General features: G+C 38.6%; 1 protein-coding gene across 1 annotated transcript; it reads left to right on the forward strand.

Moving 5' to 3' along the window:
- Positions 1–1,463: 1,463 nt before the first annotated feature.
- On the forward strand, positions 1,464–18,817 carry LOC131249414 (protein ANTAGONIST OF LIKE HETEROCHROMATIN PROTEIN 1). The gene is made up of 2 exons (XM_058250182.1): positions 1,464–1,709; positions 17,520–18,817. The coding sequence occupies exons 1-2, from the start codon at positions 1,559–1,561 to the stop codon at positions 18,554–18,556; spliced, it is 1,188 nt and encodes a 395-aa protein (XP_058106165.1). The 5' UTR covers positions 1,464–1,558; the 3' UTR covers positions 18,557–18,817.
- Positions 18,818–19,472: the final 655 nt, after the last annotated feature.

Raw genomic sequence — 19,472 nt, forward strand, 5'->3', positions numbered from 1 at the left:
AGTAAGCGTATCGAGTAAACTCTATGGGTTCACCTTGATTTATGTATTTTATCTATTCCATCCTTTCATTTTATCACACAAATTTAGCACTTGAGCCCAAAAATGAAATATATCCAAAGTTCAAGTAGACCAATCACAGTAGAAAACAATGTAAATTGAACATCTACAGTTGAAAATTTCTTGAGGGAACAAAAGTTTTGTATCAACCTATGGAATGTATCAAGGTTTCAATGGTGGATATCATTATGCCCACTAATTCTTTTGGTATGGTCTGCTTGAGCTTTGATTATGCTTAAATTTTGGGTTCATGTCATAAAATGAACTAGGAAAATGGATGGATAAAGTAGATAAACCATATACATTCACAGTAGGCCTAAGAGTTTACTCATTACGATCAAATTAAACTGAATTACAATCAGATTTCTAGCCAGTCATTTGTATTTTTACAGTTTAGCCCATGGGAAGTGGATTACATCCTGACGATAATCCATTTAGGCAAGCCTTTGTGGGCCCCACCACAATGTGTGGGTTTTATCCACGCTGTTTATTTATTTTTTCAAATCATTTTATGACACGAGCCTAAAAATGTTGTAGATTTAAGGCACGGGTGGACCATATATAGAGCAGGGATTTATTTCCCACAATTAAAACCTCCTTGATAGCTGCATAAGTTTTGGATCATGCTGATATTTGCTTTTTGCCTTCATTCATATATATATATATATATATTGGATGGCAAATATACACCAAAGTAGCCCTTACAAAGGTTTCAACTGTAGGAGTCATTATCATAGTTATTTCATGTGGTATGGTCCACTTGAGATTTGAATCTCCTTCATTTTTAGGATGATATTCTGAATTGATCCCAAAAATAAATGAACATTGTCGTGAACAAAACTCGTACATAACAATGGCCCCATGGAGTACCTGCCTGGACGGATTATGGTCTAGGCAGGGCAGGACGCAATCTTTTTTCGCACACCTACCGTGAATGTATGTAGTCTTTCGTACATCCGTTTTCTCAGCTTATTTTTGTGATTAAGCCCATAATTTAAGTATATCTAATCGTACTATCAACCTTACCAAAAGAAACAGGGGGAATAATGATTTCCACCGTTGAAACATTCCTACAGCCTATAACTATTTCTATTTGTAATTTAATTGGTTCGTAAGATTACACAGACATTGATGAAGGTAAAACATAAATATAAGTTTGATCCAAAATTTATGTGGCCGGGTGATTTTTCAACGGTAAAAATTTAATTCTCACGGTTTATTGTGGTGTGGTCCACTTTAACTTTGGATATGCTTCTTCTTGGGCTCGAGCCTTAAAATTATATGGTAAAATGGATGGACGGAGTGGATAAAATTCATGAATCACGGTGGGCCCACAGATTACTCAGTAGGCAATCTGCTTCCGGTTGACAAGACGTTTGCGCCAGTCGCCAAGTGGCCGCAGCTCACCAACTCAAGGGAAAAAGGAGGAAGCAAAAAGGAAGAGAGAAGAGGGGAGGGGGAAGGAGAGCAGAGAGGGAAGGAATTGCTGTGGATTGGAGCGATGGGTCCATTGAAGAAATCGAAGAAAATGAAGAAGAAAAAGAAACGGATGGATTCAAAGAAGAAAGGCAGTAAAAGCATCCTCCCATTGGAACCCAAATCCATGGATTCTGATTGGTGGAATAGTTTCTGGCTCAAGAACTCCAATTCAGGTTCTTATCTTTCTTTCTTCTTCTTTTTTTTTTTTTTTGGTTCTTTCTTGGAAGAAGAAAAGAAGAAGGAAATGCAATGCAAATGGTTTAATCATCAGAATTTCTATCTTGGGTTTGCTTGCTTTTCCTCTTCCATTCTCTTGAAATATATGTTTCTGCCAAACACACCCACATACTGAATATGAGTAAATGCATAGAAGATGTAACTCAAATTCCTTTCATTTCTATCATCATCATAACCTTGTCCCAGATAATTGCCGTATGCTTTTCTCATCATAAGCACTACCTCCCTCTCTTCTTTATTAATTTCTCTCAACAATCCATAATTAGTCTTGTTCCAACCACTTTCCCTCTCTCACTTTCATAGATTGTTATCAAGGTTGCATCACATCAACAGTTTCCAAGGTTGAGCTTGAAAATAGCAAATTGGAGGATGCTATGCATTGGGACCTTTACTTCATACATTTGATCTTGGCTTTCCATGAAAAAAAGAAGAAGAAGATGCATTGCTAAATTGCAGAAGTAATCTATGTTAAACTTTGTCATTTTTAACTTCTTTTATTAAAGATTATAATGATGATAGTTTGGAGACTTGTCTCTAGGCCAAAACACTGAGATTAGCGAGAACCTTGAAATTTGAGCAAACAGAAAATCATTCTGTGAATTTGCTGCAATGGTATTTTTGAGAATTAAATAGACTGTGAGGCATCACCATACTTAACCCTTGAGATGAGCAACCCCAAGTGGAATGCTGCCTTTTGGAGAATGATTGAAGAAGGTATCATAGTTCACTCCATAGAGATGCATTTTGAAGGCAACGAACATGACTAGGCGATGCACAACAAATTAAGGGGGTAGTTCAAACTCTACAATTTGGGTTAGATGAGGTTTAAGACCAGTCGAGCAAGGAGGAAAGAGAGATTTATTAGGTGGTCAACAGATTAGAAAGTTAAAGAAAAGGCAAGAATAAGAAAGAAGTGGATGATGGACTTAGTCACACAGCTCAAACTAGAGTTTTCAGAGTCTCATCTTAGATCTCTAATTCAAGATTGGGGCCACTTGAATTGATCAAAGACATCTCACCTCCGAAGTGGTTTGATGGAGTCACACCAAGTAAGCAAGCGCTGGAAAATTTTGTTTGCACTAATTAATGCTAAATGTGGGTAATCTCTGAAAACAGGAATGGTTTTTCCAAATGTTTGCTTGATGTGCATGGAAAATTCTGAGTCGCTGGATCACCTTTTCTGTCATTGTTCAGTCGCTAGTAATCTGTGGAACAACATTTTGTTCAAGTTCAAGGTCTCTTGGGCTTCTACGAGCTCTAATGGTCTATTCATTGTGAGCTAACACTGGGTGGAGATTAGAAAGGAACTGAAAGGTATATGGCGCCTGCGTTTATTGGTGGGCCTCTAGGTGGTTTGGGAAGAAAGAAATGGGGGATGTTTTCATAATTTGAGTCACTCTTTAAGTGTAGGGTAATTTTGAGAGTGAGGGGTCTAGTCATTGAATTGGCCTCTTGTTGGGGGGAGATGTTTGTTCTTTCCTTTTCTAATTAGGTAGGATGGCTGGTTGCCCCTACTCTTTGTATAGATTTTTTTTTTTTGCACCATCTCGTCCGCTCTTTTAATAAAATTATTGTCATCTTTCAAAAAAGAAAAAAGAAAGGACTTTATTAGTTAAGGCCAAAGCCGAAAGAATTACAATCAGATCGAGAAAGAATTAAAAAATAAAAAATAAAAAACTATTGCCCCACTACTTCTTGACAGTAAAGCCCATCCCATTACATTTTATTTAGCCTTCGCTAAAAATCTCCACAGCCCTCCTGCTACAATTCCTAAAATGACGATTGTTTCTCTCCCCCCAAATAAGCCACATTCCAGCCAATAAAGAGAGTCTCCAAACTGCCCTCCCAACCTTTCCCACTGCTCCTCCATGCCATGCTAGAAGAAAATTCCCGATTGAGCCTGGCATCACCCATGTCACACCAAATAAGTTGAAGAAGCTTTTCCAAATTTCTTTAGTAAAGGAGCAATAGATGAAGAGATGATCCACTACGCATTCTTCAAACACATCACGCATACATTTAGGAGTACCATCATCATCACCATTTCTCAACCCAAACATTTGTAGTGAGCTTCACGAATTTTGTTTTACCGAAAATTCCTATATGTGGCCCTATCATAAGTGGACGAGCATTCATATCCCTCAAGTCCTGCTGAGTCTTCCACATCTTCCTTTCAAGTTTTTCAACCTTAATCAAAGTTCCTGTTGGGACTACTCGCAAGTTGCTTCCAATAATTGCAGATTCTTAACTCTAGCCTTCCTAGTCTTCCCACACATCCATCTCAATTCCCTCCTTTTTGGAATGTTCATCATCTTTCAGGTTGCCTCTTACTTTTCAAACAATCCATCTATCTAAACCTTTCCCTTAAGTTTTGTGGCATGCGGTGGTTAGAAAACAGTTAAGAGACTCTCCACTTCATCCTTCCAGCTCTAGTTATACTGGAAACGTCCGTAATAACTCCATTGTTTTGAATGATATGCCAAAATAACACAACAGACCTTCTTCTTTTTTACTGAAGTCTCACATCTATGACTATTCCTAGTAAAGTTGCATGCTTGCATCATAAATCGTCTACAGTGGTTATGCTAATTTTAAACCTCTACATCTTAGGCCTTCCTCCAAACCTCAATGTTACCCTTTAGTCTAATCTCACCGACTACCACCACATCATCAGTAAACAACATACCACCAAGGATGGTTAATTCATCTATAACAAGTGCGAAAAGGTAACGGTGTAGCATGGTCACTTAGTTGAGACCAATTACTATTGGGAACATATCTGTCTCACCACAAGCCATTCTTACCCTCGTAAAGAAACCCTCGTGTATGTCTTTAATTAGAGCTGTACACAAGCAGGCTAAACTCGGGTACTCGATCGACTCGACTTGGAATACTCGACTCGTCTGAGTTAGAGCCGAGTACGAGCGGGTTTCATCTACTCGTTTAGATTACGAGTAGAGTACGAGTCTAGAGGTACTCGACTCGGCACTCGACTTGTGTATTCGACTCGGTACTTGACTCGTACTCGTATATATAAGCAAAAAAAAAAAAAACCCTACTCAGTCACTCACCCAGTCGCCCGTCATTTTCAAGCACCCGCTCGAAACCCTTCTTCCCTCCAGCGGCAGTTTGAAAAAAAAAAAAACCCCTCTCTCTCTCTCTCTCAGCGCCGTCTGGCCGTCCCTCTTCTTCCATCTCTCTCTCTCTCACTCGCCCCTGTCCCCTGTCCAGTCGTCCGTCATCGCCCTGCCCTGCACGCAGCTGCCGGTCGTTCCTGCCCAGCTTGCCCGGTAATGTATGGGTTTGATTTTTGATTTTTTTTTTTTTAGAAATTGTTTAATATATGTTCATATAGAAATTGTTTAATATAGATTTGGGATTAACCTGATATTTGTGTTTTCCCTAAATATTTCAAAATCAGAAAGAAACTCGAGGACGGGCGAGTTGGGCAGGAACGACTTGGGATTAACTTGATATTTGGAATTGAGATTAACCTGATATTTGTGTTTTCCCTAAATATTTCCCTAAATATTTCAAAATCAGAAAGAAACTCGAGGACGGGCGAGCTGGGCAGGAACGACTTGGGATTAACCTGATATTTATGTTTTCCCTAAATATTTCAAAATCAGAAAGTGATTTTTAGAAGCATGCTGCTGTTAGATTTAATGGTTCAAAGCTCCATCAGTAACACATTTTTTAGTCATTTTATGTCACTCATAATTAAAGAAAATTGAATTTGAATACCAAATCAACTTTAATATCTCAAATTAAAAATCAGAAAGTGATTTTTAGAAGCATGGTGCTGTCAGATTTAATGGTTCAAAGCTTTATCGGTAACACATTTTTTAGTCATTTTATGTCACCTATAATTACAGAAATTTGAATTTGAATACCAAATCAACTTTAATATCTCAAATTAGTGTACATATAGTTTTGGTATGAGAGTCAGGTGTAACAAAGGTATAGAAGTTATTGAAAGGATTAGGTGGGATTGAATTACATTCGGTCTCGTGCGAATTTCTTTCTGATTTTGAAATATAGAAATTGTTTAATATAGTTTTGGGATTAACCTAAATACAAATTGTTAATATAGAAATATGCTAATATAAAAATTATTATTATGTTAATTATTATTCTCTACTACTCAAGTCCCATGCCCTAATAGTTATGTTTTCCATGTTTCTTAGTTTACTTTATAAATGACAGTTTACTTGTTACTTAGTTAGTATTGAATGCTACCACTTTAAGATGCCTTTGGTTTTTCATTTGACATTTTGTTATTAGTTAGCTAGATGATGAATGTCAATTTCAGCATGCTCCTTTGTTTGCATAGATATGAATTATTTGTATTGTTCTAGTTGTAGACTTGTAATATAGGATAATCAGTTGCCCATTTGAGGATTTCTATGTTGCCAGACATAGATTCAGTGTGTTCTTGGATGCATAGAAATTGCTCAAATTGTCCCTTTTTGGACAGTTCAGGGTTAGATAGATTGTAATGTCTTCATTTATTCCAATTTAAATGCATAAGCCTATTCTGGTTTCGTCTCTCCTTTTTCTCTCTGGATATATTTCATGTATTTATTTCTGTCGTCAAATGTCCACACTTTGTGTTGATAATTGACATGGGAATCAAATACAAGATTAATATATTCTGGAGAAATAAGGGGAGATGCTGCCGGAATTTCGGCGTAGCATTTAAATTGGAAAATGAAGCATTACAATCTATTTAACTTTGAATGGGTGATTGATTTAGATAGTTAAGTAATTATGCCCGTTTAGCGGTCTAGCTCTCTAGGACCCTAGGTATAGCCGTATAACATATCGAGAACTTTATTTTATAGATGGCTAGTCAAGACGAAAACCCAAATACCCCTGGAATGGGTGCATCAGCCACATCTCCTCTAATTGTAGAGGACACAGACAAGCAAGGTAAATGCAAATGGAAGAAGTTGAGATCGAGTTGTGGGCGATTTGATTTGTGACGGTTAACGGTGTAATTAGATTAATTGTGGTTCGCCAAGGGTTATTGGATAAGCTTCCTTGGGATCTACCTTAACAATTATTGAAAATTTGAAGGCGTGTCCTAAGAAAGCAAGGGTCACCGCTGGCCACAAGATGTTGTCATTTACGAGTAGGTCGAATGGCGGTTCCCAAGGCATTGGGTCCACTCATAAGTTGGACAAGGAGCCAATGAGTGGTATGTTAGATTAGTGATTATGGAAGAAAAACCTTGAAGGATAGAAAGTAAAGGGTTTAGGACTTTCTGTCAATTCCTTAACCCTGAGAGAATGTCTCCCGCGTCACAGTATAGAAAGAGTGCATGAAGATGTACGCTAAGGAGAAGATGAAAACTCACAGTTTTGGCTTCAATCCATGGAATAGCTTTGACTTGATTTATGGCTGGCACAATCCAAAAAGGATACATTTCATTATTTGCTCTTTTTTCTTTTTTTGGAAACTATGCAAGAGAATTTTGAACTTGCGCAACCTCTCCTCCACATCATTTACTTTTTGATTGCATCTACATTTCTCGAAGGTTGGTTTCATTGAGAAGAAAATACTGTAATAACTTTAGACAATGCTTTAGCAAATGACAAATTCCTTTCATTCTTACAACCAGTACTGCTCCAGAAATTTATTTTTGCCGAAAATTTTCCAAGTCGGATGCACTCCCCTATTGTAAATTTGATTATTCCAAAGGGTCAAAGCAATCGATTAGCTATCAGAATATAAGAGAAAGTGTGAAATATATAAGGGGGTCGCCATCGAGACTGAGTGTATGGAATGACATCATCCAACATTTGAATGTATCATCTAAAAAAACGTTGAAGTTGGATGTCTGTACACGTTGGAACTTGACCTATGAAATGTTAGATGCGGCAATGGAATTACAGCTTGCATTTTCAGAATACACGGCGCGTGGCAGAACGTATTCTTGGTTGCCGAGCACAGATGATTGGGCCAAAGCACAACTTGTTCAGCCAATTTCTCAAAGATTTCCGAGTCCGAAGATTTTCAAGAAAATCGATTCAACCGTGAATTTGTGTATCCGTCTCTTTGGAAGATTAAGGATGCTCTGCAGAAAAATGTCAGTGCGGGTCTAGATTTCATACGCCAGATGACAGTTGATTTGAAGACGAAGTTCGATAAATATTGTGAATGTCATTTGTTGATGTCCTTGGCAATTATTCTTGATCCTCGTTGTAATATGAGATTGGTTAGCTTTATTTTCATGAAGCTTTATTCTACTGAAAGAGCGAGACGTCCAAGGTTCGTCAAGCCCTTTAAGATTTGTACAAGATCGTATGTTAATACTTTAAGCAGAGTTGTTGAAGAAAGTGGAGATGGGTATTACACACTTAAATCCTGGATGTTTTAAGATGAATAGATCTCATAACTTAAAGGCACGAATGGGAGTTGATACTAAGGAATCGGAGCTAGAAATGTACCTCAAGGAGCCAATCGTAGTAGATCTGAATTTGATGTGTTGGAATGGTGGAAGATGAGGGTTTAAAATGAGGCCTTTTGGTTTTATGTTTGATGGCATGGACATTATCAATACCAATTTCAACAGTGGCATCAGAATCCACATTCAGCACAGGGAGCGGGGTTGTGAGCAAGTATCGAAGCTCACTTTTGCCAAACACAGTTGAAGCGTTGATTTGTACGCAAGATTGGTTGCGCCCGATATGGGGAAGAGATATGAATGATGATGATGAAGAAGAGGAGATTGAGATTCGTGACGAGTCTCTGGGGGATGTTTTCACAATTTGAGTCACTCTTAAGGGTAGGGTAATTTTGAGAGTGAGGGGTCTAGTCATCGAATGGGCCTCTTGTTGGAGGGAGATGTTTGTTCTTTCCTTTTCTAATTAGGTAGGATGGCTGGTTGCCCCTACTCTTTGTATAGATTTTTATTTTTATTTTTATTTTTTATTTTTTTGCACCATCTCGTCCGCTCTTTTAATAAAATTATTGTCATCTTTCAAAAAAAAAAGAAAGAAAGGACTTTATTAATTAAGGCCAAAGCCGAAAGAATTACAATCAGATCGAGAAAGAATTAAAATAAAAAAAAATAAAAAAAAACTATTGCCCCACTACTTCTTGACAGTAAAGCCCATCCCATTACATTTTATTTAGCCTTCGCTAAAAATCTCCACAGCCCTGCTACAATTCCTAAAATGACGATTGTTTCTCTCCCCCCAAATAAGCCACATTCCAGCCAATAAAGAGAGTCTCCAAACTGCCCTCCCAACCTTTCCCACTGCTCCTCCATGCCATGCTAGAAGAAAATTCCCGATTGAGCCTGGCATCACCCATGTCACACCAAATAAGTTGAAGAAGCTTTTTCAAATTTCTTTAGTAAAGGAGCAATAGATGAAGAGATGATCCACTACGCATTCTTCAAACACATCACACATACATTTAGAAGTACCATCATCATCACCATTTCTCAACCCAACCATTTGTAGTGAGCTTCACGAATTTTGTTTTACCGAAAATTCCTATATGTGGCCCTATCATAAGTGGACAAGCATTCATATCCCTCAAGTCCTGCTAAGTCTTCCAAATCTTCCTTTCAAGTTTTTCAACCTTAATCAAAGTTCCTGTTGGGACTACTCGCAAGTTGCTTCCAATAATCGCAGATTCTTAATTCTAGCCTTCCTAGTCTTCCCACACATCCATCTCAATTCCCTCCTTTTTGGAATGTTCATCATCTTTCATGTTGCCTCTTACTTTTCAAAAAATCCATCTATCTAAACCTTTCCCTTAAGTTTTGTGGCATGCGGTGGTCAGAAAACAGTTAAGATATTCTCCACTTCATCCTTCCAGCTCTAGTTATACTGGAAACATCCTTAATAACTCCATTGTTTTGAATGATATGCCAAAATAACACAACAGATCTTCTTCTTTTTTACTGAAGTCTCACATCTATGACTATTCCTAGTAAAGTTGCATGCTTGCATCATAAATCGTCTACAGTGGTTATGCTAATTTTAAACCTCTACATCTTAGGCCTTCCTCCAAACCTCAATGTTACCCTTTAGTCTAATCTCACTGACTACCACCACATCATCAGTAAACAGCATACCACCAAGGATGGTTAATTCATCCATAACAAGTGTGAAAAGGTAACGGTGTAGCATGGTCACTTAGTTGAGACCAATTACTATTGGGAACATATCTGTCTCACCACAAGCCATTCTTACCCTCATAAAGAAACTCTCGTGTATGTCTTTAATGATGTCAGCATGTCTGATCGTGATGCTACTGGAGGGAAGAATTAACTAAAGGCATACAAACATACATGTACCAATCTTAGGGCTTTAATCTTCTCCTCAAGCTCTTCACACAATATCAATCCACGTGTAGAAATAGGTTGGCGCCAAGAACAATAGAGAGATAAAAGGATTTTAATTGAAAATAGAGGGGAAAGGGATTATATTATAGTTCTTTAGAAGAGTTATTTCAATAAATTCGTTAAAAAAAAAAAAAAAAAACAGTTCTCTAGAGTAGTCTCATTTATATTTCTGTAGAACAGTCTCCGTTTCTATGGTCCTTTCTTCCCATCTTAGGAACCAAAAAAATAAAAATAAAAAAAAAATCACTCAATAAAATAGTGTAAATCAGAGTGTATTCCATTATGTACGTACAGCTTTAGATAGACTCATGTACATAAGTCCTAATTACAGTTGAAGAAGCCTTGATTGTTTCCTATTACACCAACTCTTTCCTTCCCTAAGTTGTCTCAAACTTCTATAAACTTGTGAAAAAAAAAAAGGATAGAAAGCTATTAAATACAAAAACTAATCCAAAAAAGATTCCAGGTGCCACTACAAGACTTTGTTTATACAACCAATGTTTTTAGCATCGATAATACCAGCTGATATTTAGGTGCACAATACAAAACAACCGCGGATGTATAAAATTCACCAGTATCATCGATAATACCATCGCTTCAAAAAAAAAAAAAAAAATCAATAATACCACATTGTATTTACGAAATCATGCGATATTTCGAAATATCACGAGATATCATCATGATTCCTTTATAAGATATTGTTGATACATGCAATATGTACAATATTCATTTGCCAGGGATTTGTTGGGGGAATCTCTTGGTGAGATGCAAGCACCAATGCATTTTTGCTTCTTATTGGTTTTTGGATTTATTGCTTGTGTTTTGGTACATCTATTATATGATTTATGGATTATATAAACTCGTTTATAATTGCATCACTTCTATCAGACAACGTACTGTTTAGGACCCTATACAAGTAAAACTTATTTTGCATTCTTGTTTTTAGTAATGTTTTGAGTTATAGTTGTGTAGTCATGCCCAGTGTTGTCATATTCGCATAAGCGATTATGCCATCGCATATGCCATTTTGGACAAGTGGATTGCATATGCCATGGTGGCATATGCGGTTATTATGCCGTTGGAGCTTATGTGGTCGCACAGTAGTATGCAACCGCATAAGCCAATGCAATGGCATAAGCTCCCAACGGTCAGATTTTTTTACCATTGGAGTTTCTTCTTTCTTAGTTTTTCTTTTTTGCTTCATTTCATATTTTGCCTATAAATAGGCACTCCCACCCCCTTATTTTCTATTACTCTCTTACTCCCTTACTTTCTCTCTCACCCTAATATTCTAATCTCTCAGACTCTTTAGTCTCCAACTCTCTTACTTGCTTTCTCTCAGAGTTTATTACTGTCATTCTCTCTTAAAATGATATCAATAAATTTTCTATGTTAGTTGTTCACATTTTTTAGTATATGCAATTCATTTGAGTAGTTGTTAGTTGACTTGTAATAATCTAATGGAACTATTAAAAAAAAATTCCCTCACTTGTCTAATAGTCGAATAAAACTATAAAAAACAATTCCTCACTTGTGTATTTTTACATAATTTTTTATATATTTTTAATTTTTTCTTGAATTTTCCATTTTTTATTATTTTTATAAAATAAAATTTGTTTAGGAGGCTGTGTGATCAACCTGTCGTCATTATTATAAATTTTTTTTTTTAAAAAAAAGAAGAAGAAGATAATTAACTGAACTGATGTTGGAAAGACTTATATTTGTTGTGTCAAGTTTTAAGTGTTAACACCTAAGCAATCTCCAGAATATCAGTTACAGTTCTTTCGCAAAGGTCCAAGGACATGGATCAATTGGCTGCCTAGTTAACATCAATTGGACCTAACTTGTTGCTTGAAGGTCCAAGGACATGAAAAAAATGTACATACCTGAAAACTTTTGGAGGAATATAGAATAAGGAAAATTTTGGTTTCAAAAGTTTTGAGGGTGACTATCATATCGGAGTCAGCATCCTATTAAATCATATATGCTATAGCGAGAACTGTTTCATCCAAATAGATTTTAAGAATTGACATTCTAATAAGAATGGATCGAGTAACTTCTTGATGGGTTTGTTTTTCACTCTGCTAATCAATAGGTATTTTCAAAGGCCATGATGTAGGTATCACCTAGTACTATCAAAACTGGAAAAAAAAGAAAAAAAAAAGAAGAACAAGGTAATAATAATATTAGCGAAAGATTGGGTTTGTACCATGTCGACTATGAACATCTAATTTTCTTGGGGTAAGTCTATGTAAATCTATAGTAATCATCAATAAAAGAATTGAAATACTTGTAACCAAACATAGCAGGATATTCAATAATGGTAACGGTGGTCGTAACGGCCACTGTCGTTACTGTTATGATATGGGCCGTAATGGCCTAATTATAAAAAAATAAATAAATAAATAAAATTTGTTGTAACGCCCCTTACTGGCCTTTTTTTCCATAACTGCTATTACGGCCTTGTAACGTGCCCATTATTACCGTTACGCAAATCTAAAATAGATTGAGGGAACTCTATTAGATGATTATTTTTCGCACTGTTACCCCATTTCGCTCTAAAAATTTAGACTTATTTATAAATTTATTCGTAAGTACCTAAGAGATCTGAAAGACACGTGACCTTAGCGAGTCACAAATATATTCACTCTTTTTTACCCTTATGGACTCAAGGAAGAATTGTTTCCTGAGTTGGACAAGTATAGCTCATTGTCTTCAAACCACCACCAATCCTCTTCTTCATTGCTCAGTCTTAGATAACACAATTATAAGGATAAAGTGTAGCAGCCACTGCAATTTATTTGTTTTATTAGAGTACTAACATATAGAAAATTTGATGGAAAGGAATGTGCATTCACAGCAAATGGTAATGACAATGACTTAGAAAGTTGTCAGGTCCCTTTTTTAGTGTCCCTAGAAAGTAACCCATTCGCAAGTTTGATTGCTTTGAAGGCGATCATGTATTTATTCGAAGAAGTTATTTACAAAAATTACAAAGCAAACCAACAAATTGAAAAAGAAAATTTACAACCTACACTATTTGCAGAGATAGACCACCATTGAACTAGATGCCTACCCTTGGAGAAACAAACTGGCACCAGTCTCATCCGATTCCTGAAGCAACGATTGTTTCTTTCCTCCCAAAGAGATGAAAGAGATGGTCCGCAGATTCCTCAACTTTCTTACACATGATGCATACATTTGCGAGGAGCAAATTCCTTCGACGTAGATTGTCCACTGTTACGATTTTACTATTTCCGACTAGCCATGCCAGGGCCACATATCTGGGAGGAGCCCCATGGTGCAAAACGCAAGCAGTGTGATGAGGCAAGGATTCCAAAGAGGAGCCATTGAATAGCCTGTATAGAGATTTCGTAGAGCATTGACTGGATTTCTCCTTGAACCAGATCATGGTATCATTTCCCCTACCTCAGGCTTTGTAGAACGGAGTAACCTAAAGAGGTTAGCGATGTCATCGGCTTCTTCGTTTAAGAGTTTCCTACAACATAGTGGAGCCCATGTTGCTTCATTTCCTATACCAAAATAAATATTGTGCAACCACGATTTCTGAAAAAGGGGAGGTTCGCAGCAGTTGTGGAAAGGCATCTCATAATGGTTTGTCACCTAACTAGATGTCCTCCCAAAAATGGATCCTTTCGTCATTACCCATTGAGAAAGCCACCGCCACTGAAAATTTGCTTTCTAAACAGGTCACCTATTTCCACAAACTTGAGGCTCTATAAACTAAGGAATCCCATGTCCACCACCCCCCTAGTTGGAGACCATATTTCCTCTCTATAATTTGTCTCCATAAAGAATCAACCTTTGTTCCGAACCTCCATAGCCATTTACTGGGAGAGCTTCATTTATCAAATCCAAAGATTTTAGGTCGGCGCCTCATTCATCTTGAGGTTTGCATACATCAATCCATTTCATCAAATGAAAATTTTGACCGTCCAAAGCTCTGTGCTATAAGAAATCGCTTCTAAGTTTTTGTCAATTTGTCTAATACCAATTTCGGACGATGAAAGAGAGACATAAAATAGACCGGAAGGTTGGACATCGCTGCCTTGATTAACATCAGTCTACCGCCTATGGAAGGATGTCTATTTTTCTACCTTGAGAGTTTCCTTTCTACTCTTTCAATAACCCCTTCTTTTAGCCACATGGCTCGGAAACGTTACCTCCATTTTATTTCTTTATTTGCGAGTTTGATATGCTAGAAATACGAAGATATGAAATAAAATCTCCATATAGTTATATGATCAGATGCCCCTTAATTGAATCCAAAACATGGACTAATTAGACAAATGAGAGGCATGATTAACAGCTACAGAAATACCTGGCTACCCATTGGAAGTAAAGGTAATAGAGACGCTTTAAGAGCAGGTACTTGTTTTTTAAGATCGTCCTTTACTTGATATCTCAAATATATCATAAACTGCTTGAAGATGGAATAGTATAACTCTTCTCCCCCCTCAATCTGTGAAGAGTTGGCAGTGACATACCCTGGCTTTGGATGCAAGTGAAAATTTAAGTACCAACATTGCCCTCTAAGATGTTGATGGGGACATCACGCGCCCATGCGCACGCACGCCACCCCCCCTACGCACGTACGTACAAAGAAGGGGGGCCCCACCGTCGATCTGGCTCGATGACAACGTTTAGGGAGGGTCTCCTAGTTAGAAGAAGAAGTTTGGTTCAAAAGAGTGGGCCCGATAGTCAAGTAAAACCCATCATAGGATCTCATGATCGTGGCCCACTAGTCGAATTGATATCATATTTTAGGTTTTGCTTATTGTTATTATTTAGAACATCATGGACACTTTAGATTTCTTTGTTTGGTTTTTATTTTAGTTTACTTCATCGCCAAGTAATAGGTTGCGCACATGGCGCGAGTTTTGGGGTATAAGGTTTTCTTATAAATAGGCACCCCTTGTAGTTCTTTTGATTCATTGAAGATTAATAAAAATTATGTGTTTTCCTACTCTCTGAGTTGTGGAGCCTAATTGGGTGCAAAGCCCTCCCTTCATTGAAGGGTTAACTACCGTGGTGCGAAGACACATATATCCCGATTCACCCCTATCCATCGCCATCTCTACTACTCATCTTCTACCTTCTCTTCTTCTCATCTTACCCCATCATCTACACTTCGAATCAATCATTTATTGCAGCAATTCTCCTCCCCACAGCAGAATTTCAGAATTTGGCCCTACAAGAGGGCTGAAACTTCGGCAAAGCACCACGCACAAACCATACATCAGATTGAGCTAAGATTTGGGGGTTTTGGAATCCATCCCTGGCCGATCAGGGCCAACGTGGCCTTTTTCTGAATAGTGGGCCCCACACACGTGCGGCCGGGATCACACGCACGTGCGTCTGGGTCATTGTTGTTGTCCACGTGTGCGGTACTTCTCTGATTCGTCTCTCTCTTCTCTTTCACTCCGCTTTCACCCAAAATCCCTAAACCTAACCCTAAATTATTCAAATCTCCAATTTTATGCCCCTTTTCTTACCCTAAGGTTCCCCGAATTGGAATTTCTGAATCCCTTGGATTAGGGACTGATTGTCATGCATGTGTGAATGATTTCTTTTTCCCTTTGAGTATTGTTTGGTTCATAATTTTTATTGATCCAGTCCTAACGTATGTAGGCCTGGACCCACATAGATTCCCCTTAATTGAATATTTGGACTTTCATGTGGGATATGGAATTTGGGTAGTTGTTTCTGAACTAATGTGAACTTAAGCCTGAATTCTTGCACATCATATTTAATTTTCCATGTCCTTCAGATGCCTACACTTTCCACAGTGAGTACATGGAAGATTATCTGTCTGTGTCGATGCTGTCTTTTTCCCGGTACCAGCTTCTTTGAATAATCTAGAGCCCATAGCAAGAGCAACGCACTTGGCAAGATTGGAACTATCTCCGGTAGTGGTAGCTTGGCAACTAGCTTCCCTGTTGATGTCAGTATAAACTGATTCTAAGGAAGGTAGAGAATCTCTTCCAAGTACTGGCGCACTCTGAATGCAATACAGCCAAAATTTTGAAATTCTTTGTTGTTTTGTCCGCTTCTGAATCTCTTCCAGGGTGGTCTAATCCTGGAAGAGATAGTGGTCTAATCCTTCCCACTTCTGTATCATTGCTGCAAAGTAGTCCCAACTACACCCCTGCATGCGCATTGTTTCAGGGTGCAGCTGATGATATGAGCTATATCCTCACATTGAGATTTGTGTTCGCTAGTGTTTCATATCTCCTTCATAGTCTTTTTGAACAACAAGCCACAACTGACATATGGCATAAGAAATGGAAGAGCTATGGCATCATTGTTAGATTATCACTTTCCCATTTGTTATGGGATGGACCATCTAAAGTTGGCCCTGTATTCCAGGTTACAGACCCCAATTTTCTCTTGCTAGCAAATATACATTTAGCAACTTGGGCCCATTTCAAATCATTTTTCCCATCAAGTTTTAACTGTAGTAACTTGTAACCCAGGGTGATCATGACCACTTCCTATCTGGTTTGCTGATTTGTTTTCTGTCATTTCTAAAAAAAGGATGCACAAATGAATAGAAAGGTTGCACTTGATGAGGAGTTCTAGAAGGATTCTGCAGGATGCTTCAGTGCCCGGTCTGGTGGTTGCATCAGTCGGTCACTTATGGTCCTATTGATCATATTGGTTGGGCCCTGGGCCCAGATGATCAGATCTATGAGTCCCCTATGGTCCATTGGTTAGATCAGTGGGGCCTTGTGGGTTGCTAATCAGATCAGTGGAACCCTGTGGCGTGCCCTTATGGCTTGTTGATCAATTTGGTGGATCCCTGTGGGCTGCTAATTAGATAGGTGGGTCACTTTTTATCTGCTGACCAAATCGCCTGAAATTTATTAATAAAAATTAAAAATAATATATCAAGCGGAAGGGGATGGAACCAAAACTCCAGGAAAAAAACCTGACTAGTGAATGCACAAACGTGGAATACCAGTTCTATCCATGAAACAAATAAGATGCACAGATGCACAGATAAATGAGTTTTGGACCCAATGGACAGTTAAGATCAACCAATTGGACTGCACTATAACTTATAGTGCTCCCAGAGGACTGGAGCATTTCTCTTCATAGAATGGCTCAAATATTTAAGGTAAAATCCTTTAGCTATGAATTATTGTTGAACAAAGTGTGAGGGGAAGTAGCCGCGAATTCAAGTGGGGTGCAAGGAAGCATATGCTTCAAAGCATTAAATATATAAACCTGACCACATATGCCCTTTTGCTTTTCTTCTTTACAAATGAATTTGTGAAATGTGGAACTGGTAGATAATTCCAGTTAATATGATTCTTCTCTGACATGATTATATTTAAGACCTTGACATCCAAACATGCAGGGCTAGAAATACCTGATGATGAGGTGGAAGGATTCAAATATTTCTTCAGGGTATCAAGGAAGACATTTGACTACATATGTTCCCTAGTGAGGCAAGATCTTGTGTCTCGCCCACCATCCGGTCTGATAAATATTGAAGGGAGGCTTCTCAGTGTCGAAAAGCAAGTGGCCATTGCTCTGAGGAGGTTGGCATCTGGCGAGTCCCAAGTGTCAGTTGGATGGTCCTTTGGCGTCGGGCAATCTACTGTCTCTCAGGTGACTTGGAGATTCATCGAGTCCATGGAGGAGCGCGCCAAGCACCATCTCAAGTGGCCTGATGCCAACAGAATGGAGGAAATCAAGGCCAAGTTTGAAACAACATTTGGGCTGCCCAACTGTTGCGGTGCCATTGATGCCACCCACGTCATCATGACCCTCCCGGCTGTAGAAACTTCAGATGATTGGTGCGACCAGGAGAGCAATTACAGCATGTTTCTACAAGGGATTGTGGATGATGAGATGAGATTTCTTGACATTGTGACTGGGTGGCCTGGGAGCATGACTGTATCCCGCCTGCTGAAATGTTCAGGATTTTACAAACTTTGTGAAAGCAGAGAACGATTGAACGGTCATGTAAAGGTATTGCCAGAGGGAGCTGATATCAGAGAATTCATAGTAGGAAACATCGCCTACCCTCTGCTGTCATGGCTCATTACCCCCTACGATGGTCATGGTCTTTCACCATCAATGGTCGGTTTCAATGCAAAGCACAAGGGTGCGAGGCTGCTTGCAGAAAGGGCGCTATCTCAATTGAAGGGCAGTTGGAGAATCCTCCACAAGGTTATGTGGAGACCAGACAAGCGGAAATTGCCTAGCATTATCTTGGTTTGTTGTCTGCTGCACAATATCATCATAGACGGTGGAGATACATTGCATGCAGGTGTTCCGTTACCACATCACCATGATGCTGGCTATGAAGAACAAAGCTGTCAGCAAGCTGACTCGGAGGGTCTGACCATGAGAGAAAACCTGTCGAAACATTTAAAACGTCGTGAATAGCCTCCTTGAAATGATCAGTGGTCAAACATGCAGGCAGTAAAATGAACCGAAACCCAAGTCATTGCAGTCTCCAACTCTTCTTTTGATCAAGCTATGGCATTTCAGTGCCTGCGGCGGAAGTCACACCATCCAAAGCAGATGAGTGTTTTAGTTTTTTTTCCTTAATGTTGTATGTGGGGAAGTCTAAACATGATTACTTGTCGGTGTCAGAATCTAATGTGGCAATGATGCCGTCATGGGTTCAAAGCCAGCTTAGCTTTACCTGCTGAAGTTTGGGTGATCATGATTTTTTTTTTAATACCATTGGCATGCGATTCTTCCCAGATCGACAGTGAGATAGGAATGGTTGCCATTTGCAGGATAACCATTCTAATGCATTTTCTGATATCCGAGCGGCCCCCAAGGCATTGGCAGATTGATTGCACCGAGGAAAGATGCTCATCTTGATTTTGGTAAGGGGCCCTAAACATCTTACTTTCATTAAAATTGACTGTACGAGGGTTGGTGCTTTTTCTGCCGTGATTGTTGGTGTTTTTGCAAAGGTTGATTTGCAGATTCACAAATATAGGGACATTCAGGGCATGTCACCGTCGACACCTGAATGGGATCAATTTCACTTGTTTGTTGGAAAAAAAAATCCACTGTGCGGCTGGGATAGCTCGGAAAATGGAAACTGCTTGACAAGCAGCAGGAGCATGCTGCACCCCACTTCAACATACTCTTCAGGAATATATGGTATGACCAGGAGCAGTGATTTAAAATGTGGAAAAGGATCAATCCAGACCATCCATTTGTGAACAGGCATAGCCCAAAGTGCACCTTGATCAGAACATCTTAATTGTGAAGTTAGTGGATTGTAAAATGGATGGTAAAAAAGAATGACTAGCAGTTCGTTCAATGGCAAAGTTAAAAGTTT

This window comes from Magnolia sinica, chromosome 6 (assembly GCF_029962835.1).
Source record: "Magnolia sinica isolate HGM2019 chromosome 6, MsV1, whole genome shotgun sequence".
NCBI lineage: Eukaryota > Viridiplantae > Streptophyta > Magnoliopsida > Magnoliales > Magnoliaceae > Magnolia > Magnolia sinica.

What these genes read in the sequence shown, in the direction of transcription:
- LOC131249414 (XM_058250182.1), top strand. Translation starts at nt 1,559, where the DNA reads ATGGGTCCATTGAAGAAATCGAAGAAAATGAAGAAGAAAAAGAAACGG. An exon ending in GCTCAAGAACTCCAATTCAG is followed by an intron (nt 1,710 to 17,519) that starts GTTCTTATCTTT and finishes CCAAACATGCAG; the next exon opens with GGCTAGAAATACCTGATGAT.